The 14,179-nt window shown below is 46.0% G+C and overlaps 1 protein-coding gene across 2 annotated transcripts in view; it reads right to left on the bottom strand.

Annotated features, from left to right (window-relative positions):
- Positions 1-1,171: 1,171 nt before the first annotated feature.
- LMX1B (LIM homeobox transcription factor 1 beta) overlaps positions 1,172-14,179 on the bottom strand; it is an 84,984-nt gene continuing 71,976 nt past the window's right edge. The window contains exons 3-8 of one of the 2 annotated variants that reach the window (XM_041406807.1): positions 8,031-8,263; positions 5,061-5,239; positions 4,592-4,669; positions 4,133-4,199; positions 3,188-3,349; positions 1,172-1,573 (exon numbers count right to left, since the gene is read on the bottom strand). In XM_041406807.1, coding sequence (XP_041262741.1) covers positions 1,416-1,573; positions 3,188-3,349; positions 4,133-4,199; positions 4,592-4,669; positions 5,061-5,239; positions 8,031-8,263 — 877 coding nt within the window. In that variant the 3' untranslated portion in view covers positions 1,172-1,415. The remainder of the gene's footprint in view (positions 1,574-3,187; positions 3,350-4,132; positions 4,200-4,591; positions 4,670-5,060; positions 5,240-8,030; positions 8,264-14,179) is intronic. The other variant, XM_041406808.1, reaches the window with a different exon arrangement.

Raw genomic sequence — 14,179 nt, 5'->3', positions numbered from 1 at the left:
AGCTCTATTTTGAACACACCCTATAATTACTGATATTACCCTGGCAAATATTCCCCAAGAAGTTTTCTCTACTGAGAGCCATGACTGTACTTGTCTGCTTCTCCACATTATAATTATCACCAGGCAATATTTATAGCTATACTATTATTATTTATGATATTTTATGCCCTACAAAAATCTATATGACATGTGCTCACACCTCAGCATCAGAGGCAGAGGCCAGCTGGGCCCCCTTCCCTGGGTGCAGCCGTCCCTGCACCCTGGCACCAGGGGCATCTGCAGCCCTGCTAAAATTCAGCTCAACATACCTGAACTTCCCATCGTGATTTCTCTCATAGTTTCCTGTTCCTGGCTGGTGCACATTTCAGGACTTCTGGTGTTTCAGACTAGAACTGTGTATCCTTGATTCTTGCTGAGGCAACGTAACTAAAACAGTGCTTAATTATTCCGGATGGACAATAGAGAACAGCACATTTATGCCTCATGCAAAACAAATGAACAGAACAGAATGAAAAGCACTTCTTTGCCAATCATGGTCTAGACTTGAAATTTGGCACCGCAATACTTACAAACAAATGTAAATATTTTCACCTCACACTTCAGAAAAAATTAAATAGATCTGTCTTGTAAGCACCTTTAGTTTTAATTATTTAAGATCAATACTAACCTAAATGCCTCTGCCCCTAACATGCATCTCCTCTCCAGGGTCATAGACCTTTCTTACTCTGAAATCACTGGCTTTCTCCACAAATACTGGTAACCAGTTTCCTCAGTACCATACGCATAAGGGCTATAAACTAATGAGCAGATCTAGGTTATGTAGAAAAAGTGTAGAAAGGAAACAAATGTTGAACGTCACATTTACATTAACTTCTCACAGTTCAAATGGCAATTTATCCACAACATAGTATGAATCATGCAGTAAGAAAAGGAGGAATCTCCAGTTTCTTTGATTTATTTGTCATATGGTTGACTGATGTCAGTATCAGTGGCTAAAAAAAAAGTTTAGACATCCAAAAGAAAGGAGAAGAGAGAGGAGGAAAAGGTCTAGCTTTCCACAAAATCCATTTCTTTTAAGATGATGAGCTCAAACCAAACCAGATCAAAGGCTGAGGACGAGCAGGTTCTTCTGTTCCTTCCGTGCTTGTCTCGTGGTCTGGCGCCAGCTGGGAATCAAGGGGATGGGACGGGTGGATGTGTTTTGTCTCTCTATATATGTAGGTATGTAGGTATTAAAATATATATACATACATACACATATATGCAAACAGAGACAGTCTTCCTAAAAAAATGCTCTTTGCAGTCCAGAGGCAGCAGAGTCACTGTGAAGGAAGAGCTGGGCAACATATGGCTGTAGAGTCTGCACTGGAAAAGTCACTGGCTAAACACACGCCGGCTGTTAGTTTTCTTTACTTTCATGAGGCGAAATAGGAGCTCTGCATAGAGTACAGCCTGTCAATGGGATTTCCTACTCTAGCCTGCATGGAGTTAACTTCGGAAGAGGCAAGAAAACAGTCGCTCAAGCTAGTTAAAGAGGTATCACTGTCGATATCATGAAAAATGGAGTCGTTCCCTGCAAATGAAACGCACACGTTAGGCTGGGTGCTGCGCAGCCAGGGGAGGACACAGAACACACGGGTGAACGGGAGTGCTGCTGCTCCTGTGCTCACGTCAGTGCCAGGGCTGGGCTCTGACCTGCGAGGAGCAGGGCTTGCAATCAACCCAAACCTGCCAGGATTTCATTCCAATCTCAGCCAGCGGCACAAAGCAGTCTCGGCTGACACCAGCAGCAAACGGTGCTGGGGAGGAGCAGGTCCCCAGCTTCTCCACGGGCTCCAGCACTCACGGGAGCACCAGGACTGCCAAGAGAGGTGGAATCAGCGTGCCCACGACAGGGAAGCACGGTCTGAGAGCCATAATCATACTGGTCTGCATAGACACGCAAGGCAAAAGCTCTACCAGTGTGACAGGACCCAGAAGAGACCTAGTTTCCCTGGCCTCAAGTGAGCTACAGTTGTAAACAGGCTCTCCTTTCAGAAAATTCCACTCTTTCAGGGCTGGTCTGGAACAGCACCTTTTATTTCCCTTAGCAACTAAGACTTCAGCTTACTTCAACACTGAAGGTACCAGAAAAAGCTCTAGCTCAAGTCCTGGGGGCTCTGAGAAAGTGTTAGTCTGGTTCTTTTCCCCCACACACTCATTTGGAAGGGCTTTGTGCCATCCCCTGCCCCCCTTTTGGAGCACAGAACCTACTTCCCAAGGAGTTTCACTCAGAAAGCCAAGGAAACCAACAAAATCACAAGCCACCTAATGCTCGAGGGCACTTCATATGTCCTCAGCTCCTTACAGGACCTCCCAAACGTCCTGGCGTGCACCACGGGCTTGTCTCAGTGGCAAAAGCAGTGACACAGAGCCAAGGCAGATTTCCTGTTGCCTGTGCTCGGGACAGTGAAGTGCTCCTGGTCAGCAGAAGGAGTCTGAGACAGGCCCTTGTGGGCTACCGCAAGGCCGAGAATCACAGTCTGGAAAATCCTCTGGCATCCTTTTTAAATGCCACACTGCAATTGTCCAGAACCAATAACTGAGCATTTAGTGCTTGCACTGCGTTTGATGTGGGGTCAAGCAATCGTGAAAGCAAACCGTCATCTTGATTTGGGACAGAGAATAAAACCATGCAGGAGAAATGTCCTGTGGTAACCCATCTCTTAGTAGCTCAAGAACTGTCCTTTAACAAATCCACGCATCCAATCTGAGTGGTCTTACAGGGCTGCTTATTCATTTTGTACTGAATAGATTACTTCTCTTTATTGAAGGCACTTTTTCCTCAAAGCTTCTAAGAAAAAAGGAAAAATTTGTGAGGGAGCTAGAATTTGGTACTGTTTATTTTTCAGTGTCTTGGACAGTGGTTTAAAAAAGTGGAGCTTGGAGAGGTGATGTTGTTTGCTTATCGTTTATCAGAATTATACTGTGAAATAGTTCTGAGAGGTGTACAGAGCTTGAGATCAGCTCTGTTCTACCCCCTTACGTGTACAAGAAAATACACACATAAAACTGACCGGTACAAATTCCCTGGTACAAATCCCAGAAAAAAAACATTCTAAAAGCCAGTAAAGCTGCTGCCCCTGTGGTGTGTGATCAGCACACAGACCCAGCTACTTGGGATGTGGCAGAATGAGGCATGCCTTACCATAGGGGTTCATGTGGTCGCCTGGCATTTGTGGAGGGGTAAGACCCTGCTGAAATGGGTCTGTGCCATAACTGCTTTGCTCCATTGCTACAATCTGCTGCTGTGGTGGTGCAAGTGGTGTGTAAGATGTCATCATCCCTTCCATTCGGTTGGACATCACTTCTGCAAAGCAAAGAGGAGGAACAGTTACTGCTGGGAACAGGGCAGAGCCAACAAGGAGCCCTAGCAAATGCAGTCAGGGGGATCCTGTCACTCAGAGAAACTTTCCAAATTTTGTCTGAGCCTAGAGCCCTGGCAATAAGCTGAAAGACTTGTAATTCCTACATAATTTCTGGAGCTCCTAGGTCCTGGACCTCATCCTCCAAAAGTCTGTACACTCTGTCTGACAGAGCCCAGTTATTCTCTAACTTCTGCAGGTGCCAGTTTTTCTGTTCTGGGTAAAGCTGAGGATTTGGGGTCTGGAGCTACTCCAGAGCCCCCAGAAGCAGCAGAGCAAGCCGCAGTGCCCGTGTGCAGTGCCTGCCCCCGGGTGCAGACCCCTGTGGGGGCACAGGAGGGGCTCTCCGTGCCTGGCTGGGGCAGTACCACTGCTGCCCGTGCAGGTTCCCAGCCGAGCTCTGCGCCCCTGACTGCGGAAGAAAGCAAACAAAGGATGTGTCTGGAGCAAGCCTGGAGATTTCCTCCTGTGCAGACAGCTCCAGGTGGCACATTTCTATAGAAACGAGGTAACAGCCCCTGTGTGAGCACCTGGGCTCTGCTCCCGGCAGGAGAACCCGGGCTAGCCTGGCGTGGCACTCGGCACACCCTTGTGTCCTTGCAGGGCTGGTGGCACACGTCCCCGCAGACCTGCCCTGGACGGCTGAGCCAAAGGGTGGTGTGGCAATGGCACCTCCAGACAGCTGCAGATTCTTTCTCTCTCACTTTGCTTTGGCACAAATCCCCTACCTTGTCCTAGTCGCTGCGAGTTCTGCTGCTCCTGCTGCTGTTGGTGCCTTCGTGCTAGCTTTTTCATCTGAAAAAAGCAGAACAGAACAATCTCATAGCTCCAAATGCAGCAATTTTGTTTCCTTACAAAACTCTCTGCAAACATCTTATCAGTTAACACAGATCGTTTATAACTATGCACAGACTGTTGTGGGCTCAGTTTAAATTCTAAGCTTAAACATTTCAGTTTCCAGTTCAGATTTGCATGCAAAATTTACTCCCAACCCTGAGTTGCTTTGAGCATATGAATGTAATGTCTGCGTTTGGAAGTTGCCTTTCCAGTGTGGATGCAGAGAGCAGAGCAGGCAGAACATGCAGAGCCCAGCTGTGGGACTTCTGCAGAGTGAGCTGCACCCAGGCAAGAGCCCATGTGGAGGCACAGCCTGCATCTGACTTTTGAGGATGTGACAAACAGCCTACCTTTGCTCTTTGGTTTTGAAACCAGACTTGGACGACTCGCACGCTGAGCCCTGTTTCAGCTGCCAATGTTTCTCTGACCTGCAGGAGGAAATGCTTAATGATGCAATTTTTCATAAGTTAAAAAAAAAAACCAAAAACAAAACCACCAAAAAACACTAATCAGTTTTGTTAGGAGAAATGTTTGTACTTACACAAAAACTGCACGTATGGAATTACTTTTAAAAATTTGTCACATTTTTTGCATAGTGTTGTCAAGTTCTGCCCCTGATGGTGCCACCAGTTCTGTAACTACTGCACAAAGAGTCTGAGCTGAGGAAAATGACACTAAATTTTACCCATAAAAGACTTCTGTGCAAAAAGAGTGCTCTGCTTTCACCCCAGGAGAACTGCTCTTGCCCCAGGACGGGGCAGGGCTGTCTCTGTCTGCGGCTGTGGCGGGTGTCAGGGCTGACCTGCCTGAAGCACCTACCTTTCTGCAGGGCTTAGAGGACACTTCAAAGGACGCTTTGAACGCTCGTCTCTGCTGTGTGGTGAGTATTGTCCTCGGTCGTTTGGGTCTCCTGGGGTCCTTCCCGTCATCGCTTCCCTTCCCTTGGGTTACTTGGCCTTTGGTGGGCTTAACGTCTCCATCTTCATCATCACTTTTCACTGGTGGAAAAAGGATATATGATTGCACTGGTTCCACCAAGAAAACAGGATGTCTGAGAACTGCTCTTCAGTCAACAGGTTCAACTACTGTCCCAGGGTTATCTGAACACCCAAAGCAGCTGTGGGCAGGAAGAGACTATCTTAGATCTGCTGCTCTGCCTAAATCAAACGCCACAAAGGCAGGAAAATGTTTCCAATTTTTAATTGAGGACACGGGACTGATCAGGGGATGGAAACTCAGAAAATGCTTCAGCATTTCCAGGAATTGGGCACAGAGACACTTTGTGCCTTTCCAGCACCTCTTGGTCCCCTGTGCTCCCCTGCCCCGATCTCAGCAGCAGACAAACACCTTCACCTGCACAGCAGACAAACACCTTCACCTGCACAGCAGACAAACACCTTTACCTGCAGAGCAGACACCTTCACCTGCACAGCAAACACCTTCACCTGCACAGCAGACACCTTCACCTGTACAGCAAACACCTTCACCTGCACACCAAACACCTTCACCTGCACAGCAGACAAACACCTTCACCTGCACACCAAACACCTTCACCTGCACAGCAGACAAACACCTTCACCTGCACAGCTTCTCCTGAAGCACTCTCTGCAGACAGCTACTGCTGCCTGCACTGTACAGCAGCAAAGCAGCACAAAGCAAGTATCACACAAGTATCTCAAATCTAACTAAATACAGTGCAGATTCCAGTTATTGAATACTGTTTTGAATGTTTTGAAGCTCCTGCAATAATATTAAATATAATCTTTGTCATCTCATTTCTACTTCCCACAGAAAACACCAGTAATCTTCCTCTGTGCATTAAAATGTGTCTGTGTGTACAAGCACATACTTCTCTTTTTCAGTAAATGCATACAAGTATCTATGTGCTTGTGTAGACCAAAGAGATTCTTTGTATTTTCTATAATTAAATTCTGAATACTCATATAATCTGGTGATATTACATGTGTTAGTATATTGTCCTGGGAAATCTCAAGCACAGTGGCAAAGGTTCATGGGTAAATACACATTTTGTTGAGAAAATCAACTTTTCAACTCAGCATATTTTATTTGACCAGACTACTGATTTTTCCAGAAAACACTATCACATTATTACAGGGACTTCAACATGAAGAAACACACAGAATTTTTTATATACTGAAAGACTACATTTGGGGAATCAACAAATTAGACTTTAATTCATTTTAGGGTCTGATTATTATGCACCTAGCAGTCTAATTACCTTTTACTTTAATAAGCATCTTTGGCCTAATGATTAAAGAGAAGTTCAGTCATTTTAATAACCATGACATTATTAACTTTCCAGCATGCCATTTCTAAGGAAAGGTTTGTGAGGATTAATACTGCTCATTGGAGAGTTACTTTTGTGTCCAGTGGATAAATATTTGATTGAAGCAGGACACATTCTCAGCCAGGGCTTTGCAGATTGTGTGCTCTCACACAGACCCCTGGGAGATCAGTGTTTTCACTCTGTTAGACAATGGGAGACAAACAACATGTTTAATTTGTCAGCTTGTTTTTCAGGTTTGGGTTTGACTAACAGAATAATGAGGGAAAAGAAGCATCTCCAGGACTAAGAAACTCCCCTTTGTGCCAAAGGGAAATGAAATTGAAACCAAGCCTGGTTTGTGCGACCGTGGTGGCTGCTCACTGCAGACCAGGGGTCAGTCTGGCCCCGCAGAGGAGCCCACCCTGCCAAAGCTGATGGCAGGCGAGCTGCCAGCCCTGGCTGTGTGAGCCAGGAGCAGCGGGGACAGCGCCTGTGCCAGCCCCAGCGGGGGACACCCTGCCCCAGCTGGGCACGGGCTGTGGTGGGCACGGGCAGGGGCACAGGGGTCACCTGAGCAGGTGGGGGCAAGTGGAAACTCACGTTTCACCAAAGCCCAGACCCCATGACTTGGGATTTACTGAGCAGAGCACTCAAGGTCCTGCCAACGCAGCGTGACAATAACTAAAACGCTGCTCCCAGAGTGGCCCTGGGCCCAGGCACTGCCAAGCCTGCAGAGACCTTTGTCTTGAGGCATTCCTGGAGTGCAAATACAGATTTTAGCAATGTGGAGAATATGACTCTCTGATTAGAGATCAAGGATAATTTCTGCTACCAGTTAAAACAGAGTAACACATTTTCCCATAAACCAGTGGCAAATATGTCATCTGTACATGTAATGGAATGGTAACTGTTGATTTTCTTATATATTTTCCTGGGAAACAAGTATGCGATTATAATGGCACAAAGCCACATTTCAGTTACTTTCAAATACTCTTCAGTACTTCTGTGTTGCACTCGCAATTTTTTTAAAGGTACTATTTGGTAATTGGCAGAGGTAATGGGCAGAGAGATTCCTCTTGAAAACCATACTATTGCTCTGCCCATTTTCTTAGTTTAGTACTGAAATTGTAGGTGAAGAAGATCCCCTGAAAAATATGTTAAGTGGATGGAAGAACGCCTATGGAGAACAGCACACTGATGCCTCACTTGAGTGAGACCTTGGGTAGCTAAAGTCAGTCTGATTCATGCTTTGTGATCTTACAGGAAAACACATTGATGGCAGCAAAAAGATTCTGTCTTTTACTAAGCAGGAGGTTAAGGAAGGGAGTCAGGTTAGGGAAAGCAGACCGCCAGTAGGAATGTTTTCAGCTGTGCCTGCAAATTTGCATAGGTGGCACATGCATACAGGTGAAGAGGATGAGAAAATGGATGCACTTTTCTACACAAAATCTCTACAGACCCATGCAGCTTTTCCAGTCAGAGCAGGTGTGGGAAAAGCTCACCTGAGTCTGAGTCGTCTGGGCTGACCGAGCTCAACAAGTCTTTCTCTTTCTCATAGTCACTTTTGCAGAGCAGCTGCCCTTCCTTGAGGACAAACTCGTCGCCCTTCCTCAGCTGGCGCTCGCAGACGCAGCAGCAGAAGCAGCTCAGGTGGTACACGCACTCCAGCGCGCGCATCACGAACTCCGTCGGCGCGATCTTCTCCATGCAGCCGCTGCACTTGGCAGCGAACAGCCTGCAAGGGAGAGGCAGCACGGTCAAGGGGAGCACCAGGCCATGCCCTGCCTGGGTCCAAACCCAGCTGATCCGCACGGACCAGCCCGGCTCACGCTTCTGCTCACGGCAAGATTGCGTCCTTAGGCTTGGGAATAGCACAGGCGTGCAGTTCTTTCAAATCTCAATTCCTTTGGTCTCGAGATTCCCTAAGTCACCTTTCCTGGGCAAAGCCCACTATGATCTGTCCTTGTCTCGGTGGTTTTTTCCTTTTCAAAATGAGAAACAAAAGGGAGCTCCTGAAGTTGGATAATTGCTTAAACACAAATGTATTTCAATTTGCCTTTTAGAGGAAGGACCAGCTCAGGCTTTGTTTAATGCAGGGTCTCTGGTTTCAGCACTTAAGCCTTATTCTGAACAGACTTTCCATTTTTGGTATTGTCTGTCTCTGAGGAGGCCGATAAACACAGAAATGAGCATGAAAACTTTGTGCTTTTGCTGAAGCAAAGTCAGCACGTGTGCGTACACACATGATCGTACACATGCAATCAATAAAGAGAGGAGTGAAATAACACAGCTTTTCTTTGGATGTTGAGTTATTCCAGAACAACCTGTCTCTGAAGGAAGTACTGTGCATTTCAAATGGTGTGAAACATCCTTTGGCAGAGATAGGCAGCGATACAATCTGTCAAATTACCAGTATAATCACAGACCCTAGAACACACACTGCATCCAGACTAGTTCTTATTAATGCTCTGTAAACCCTGTCTTTCATCCATCATTAATTTTCTAGGTTTAAGTTAGAAATATTTAGATTAATTTTATTTTGCTTTCCTAATGGCAACTGGGAATCTCCCTAAGTGAGATTTCAGAAAAGGGCTGCCTCAAATAAAGACGGATTGCTGTTGCATCCCTGTGTCACATGGTGTGCTGGTGATTTGAAATTCAGTGTCTTTTATGGCAATACATCACAGTGCAAGGTGCATGAACATTTACATTTCAGCAAGGAAATGAACATCACTGCACCAGTGTGCTCACAGAAAAAAAAAAAAAAAAATTAGATTCTATCTTTTAGCATGGGGTATGCTGACTTTTTTCTGTCATCAAAATTATAATTTTTCACCAAAAAAAGGCAATTCTCTCTGATTTTAGAAGGCTAAGGCTGTGGTAGTTATTCATCCCTCCAGAGCCTCCATTTTGTCTGAGCAGAGAAGCGCAGGAAAATGGCAGTACGAGCCCTCGGCAAAGGGCTGGAGTCAGAGTGGGCAGGAGGGAAAAGCAAATGTCAGTGTGGCTGCACACGGCATCCAGGAAAAGGCTGAGAGACGGGAGCTGGGCTGTTCCCCGGCCGGGAGCACACCCCTGCACAGCCACCACCGCAAGAACAGCCAGGTGGCCTGGCTGGCTCTTTTCAGGTATGTGATGAATTAAAGTGACCAAAAGGAAACTGATGCCACCCAGGACCCTGGGCACTGCCATGAACAGGAAGGTTTATTCCATACACTCCGTTTGCTTTATCCGCGAGGTTTTCCTCACAATGCTTTAGCCAGCAAATTCCTAAACAGAAAATATTTTTGTCTCTACACAATTTTATATCCAAAAGGATTAACACACAAAGAGGAGAAAAAAATAAAGAAAAAAAGAAAAATAAAAAAGAAAGGGTGCAGTACAATAGTTGTTTCTGTTTAACTGCTTAAACCTATTTGACCCATTTAACCAAGCCTGGCCTCTGTCCGAGGGGATGCCCTCAGGTCGGGGCACACCTGGAGAGCCCAGGAGCGGCAGAGCCGGTGCGAAGGCTCTGTCCCCGGGGTACCCGCACCCGCCGCACCGGGAGCGCCCGCACACGGGCTCCGCGCCGCCCTGCCGGCCCCGGCGGGCAGCGCCCACCGCCCCTCGGCCCGGGGAACGGGCAGCCCCCCGGGGGAACGGGAACGGGCAGCCCCCCGGGAGAACGGGAACGGGCAGCCCCCCGGGAGAACGGGAACGGGCAGCCTGCCGGGAGAACGGGAACGGGCAGCCCCCCGGGAGAACGGGAACGGGCAGCCCCCCGGGAGAACGGGAACGGGCAGCCCCCCGGGAAGGCTCTGCCGCTCCTGTTGGGCAGTGCCCACCGCCCCTCGGCCCGGGGAACGGGCAGCCTCCCCCGGGAGAACGGAACGGGCAGCCCCCCCGGGGGAACGGGAACGGGCAGCCCCCCGGAGGGCTCTGCCGCCCCTCTCCGCCCGGAGAACGGGCAGCCTCCCGGAGCCTCCCGATGCTGCCGGAGCCGCCGGGTGCCGGGGCCGCCGGGCAGGGCTGGACCGCTCCCGGATGGGCTGCGGCTGCCTCCGGCTGTGTCCCAAGCGAACCGCACAATGCGCCACCGTCCAGCGCCGTGAAAACACAAATGTGACACAGTTTACGGATAATTTCAAGAAGAAAAGCGCAGGAAAGCATAAACCCCCTGCACCTTCCCTCAGACAGGGACAGGAAGAAAACCTCCTTGTCCTGTGGAGCCTGTTGTTTCCCTGACCTGCACCTTTGCTGTCATACTGCCTTAGTGACTGTTTGTGCTTCTTCTTTTTCTTCAAAATAAACATATCTAACATGAATAGAAAATACTTTGTGCTATTTACTGGCAACCGACTATTCCTGTAAAGATGGTGCTTTTGCAACAGGGCTTCCCAAGGCAGCCTTTTAGCTATAACGAATTACACTGTCATCAGTGTAGATTAACTCATTCAAATGAACATTAAATTGCCCTGACAATACTGCACGGACTTCATATCCCGAATTTAACTCTTGTCAAGAAAATTCCCTCCCCTGTACACAGGTACTCTGTATTATAACATGCATTCACACAAATACACACACACACGGAGCAGCGTGTTGGGTTGAATTCTGAGATTATAAAATTTTCATTAAACCTATCTTATAGGGTGTTTATAGGTATTTTTTCAGCTTCCCAAGAGGAACACAAGGTTATGCACTCTTTTTGCACAAGGCAATCTCACAACAGGAAACTAATCTTGACAAATGACCAGACTTTGATAGCTGTGATCTAAACCACTGCTCGTTAGACTGTTCATTTTATAAACGAATGGTAATAAACCTGTTGGGAAGTGTAGGATAGCAGGAATACTTTACAGATCACCCCTTTACAGGTTTCAATCAAAGTCATAAATGTGAAGGGGAGCACACAGATACTCTGTGCTGAGACAAAGACTCTGTCCCACACCAACCACATTTAAAGGAATAATTTTTTTTTTTTTTTTGCTTTCTATACATTTTAGAAATAATTTGCATAACTCTGGCTTTTTACTCCCATGGCTGATTATCTCCAGCTCTCTTAAGCTAATGTCAAACCTCAAAATCCTTGGATGTGTTAAAGTATGTGGAGAGTGGAAATCAAATGCCTTTATTAGAAGCCGCAGGAAATCTCCGACTCCTAAGCACAACGAAAACATTCCAGAGAAAATCGTTCAAAGAGGACAAAGAAGAAAAGCAGAACAAGAAAACCTTGTTTTGAATCAATGATTGCAGAGTTTTATAAATAAATTCTGTTGCCTGGACAATTTTGAAAGACAACTCAATAGGTTTAGGAGTTTTTAAGTGTGTTTGCCTGTACGCCTGGAACACTTGGGGGACTCAGCCAAGCTAAAGCTCAGAACAATGGCCTGTCTGTCCATCAGAGTATTTACAATAAATGCTGTGAAGCAACTTTACAGTACTAGATAATCAAAAAGCCTTTACCAGCCAAACCTGTGTGAACTTAAATTAATTTTGCATATGTATCGGGGCAGTGCAAATGCTGCGACATGTCCTGACTTTAACCAGTAGATGAAAATGTTCACCAGCGGAAGGGGCCATAAAGATTTTATTTGTTAGGATATCGCTGTGAAGGCAGGCTGAATCAGTAATCCTTAGAAACAACCACAGCTACATGATCCACTGTGCCTTCCTGCGTGGCACAGCCATCTGGAGTGCACCACGGAGCCCTGATTTATTATAAACCGCGCGGTTATCTCACCGTAAGTTTGACCCTGCTTTGCTCCTAGAACCACGGCTCTGCTGTTTACTCTCCCGGTGCCCTGACAACCCACCCTCTACCTTTCTGTGGCTCAGCCAGGTCCTTCATTTCCTCCTGTCTGTGGGCAAATAGATTTTAATTGTTTTATTATAACTAATTTAATCTGTGCTGAGAGATGTCCGCGTGCAGCGTGAAATTTGCCGTTCACATTAAGCGTGGTTCAAGAGGTTTGTTATACAGGACAAAGGTAGAAAAATCGACTGATTCAGTCAGGTTGTTTATTTACTGGGCCTCTGCCATGAAGCAGTAAATAGGAAGTTATTAAGCTGTGTTTGATGTATGCAAGAGGACAGATGCTGCTTCCTACCTATCAGAGACCTTCACTCATTTCCCTTTCTGTGTTGTTCTGACTTTATGTGTTGCAGCAACCACAGCAGATACCTGGCTTTTCTTTATTTAATAAATATGCAAAGGCAGTGGTCATGGCTTTTGTAAGTGCTCCTGGTGCAGTCTCTAGGTGTGACGTTTTTCCCTCTGCTGGGACATCCCTGCTCTGGTGCTGGAAGTTTGCTCCACACTCCCGTGCTAGGAAACAGGGTACAGTCAGTAAAATATAGCATGTTTTTCACACAACTCAGTCTTACCAAGGGAAGAAATTAAATTACTAATGAAAGATAGCTGTTCCTTGCTCTTTGGGATAAATTTTGATTTCTTTCTTTAGATGGCATAGGATTGGAAAAACACTGTGCATGGGTTTTTTCCAGCATAGCACTTGAATATTTTTTGGAGCGTCTTACAGTTCATGGGTGTTTATAAAGTGGAAAAACTGTTGCTTGGTTGCACTCAATTCAAAATACACAAAACATCCTGAATGCAGAAAAGCAGAACAGGAATATTATAAATTTATTATTTGAAACCCCCCACCCCCTTAAAAAAGAAATAATCCATACAAAATAGTTTCCCTGCAGATGAAATAATTACATAGTTTATTAAAGCAAATTTCATAGCTGAAACTTCAGTATAAGAAAGATAATTCCCTTTCATCAAGTAGTAATAAAATGTGCAAAATTTAAAAGTTTCTAGAAAAAAAAAAAAACCTGCAGTATTTAGAAAGAAACTAAAACAAAGAAACCTTTTCATTCTTCAGGGAGAGCTGAAGAAAATATTTATTAACCCTCTATCCACAGGTGCTGCAGTATGAACACCAGCTACTGGTGAAAGCTTGTGTTAAATCTGCACTTCACAACGTGGATTTAGACTCACGAATTGCATATTGCCCGTCTTGGCAATGAGTGACTTTTTCTTCACGTAAATATTTCACCTGTATTTGTGTGAGGAGTGCTGTCCTCCCCTGCCAAGACAAGCTGATGGCAACAATGACCATGGGGACCACACGCTGTCCCATGCCAAATCTTGCTCTGGAGCTGGTGGGACAGAGGGAGAGCCACCAGCAGCCACTGTCACTGTGCCACCAGCAGCCACTGTCACTGTGCCACCAGCAGCCATCATCACTGTGCCACCAGCACCCAGTGTCACTGTGCCACCTGCAGCCACTGTCACTGGATGAAATAATTACATAGTTTATTAAAGCAAATTTCATAGCTGAAACTTCAGTATAAGAAAGATAATTCCCTTTCATCAAGTAGTAATAAAATGTGAAAAATTTAAAAGTTTCTAGGAAAAAAAAAAAACCCTGCAGTATTTAGAGAGAAACTAAAACAAAGAAACCTTTTCATTCTTCAGGGAGAGCTGAAGAAAATATTTATTAACCCTCTATCCACAGGTGCTGCAGTATGAACACCAGCTACTGGTGAAAGCTTGTGTTAAATCTGCACTTCACAATGTGGATTTAGACTCACGAATTGCATATTGCCCGTCTTGGCAATGAGTGACTTTTTCTTCACGTAAATATTTCACCTGTATTTG

This window comes from Onychostruthus taczanowskii, unplaced genomic scaffold (genome assembly GCF_017590055.1).
Source record: "Onychostruthus taczanowskii isolate IOZ18803 unplaced genomic scaffold, ASM1759005v1 scaffold25, whole genome shotgun sequence".
In the NCBI taxonomy this organism is placed as follows: Eukaryota; Metazoa; Chordata; class Aves; order Passeriformes; family Passeridae; genus Onychostruthus; species Onychostruthus taczanowskii.
Note: the sequence above shows the minus strand (reverse complement) of the source record. Positions and strands in the feature narration are given on the sequence as shown.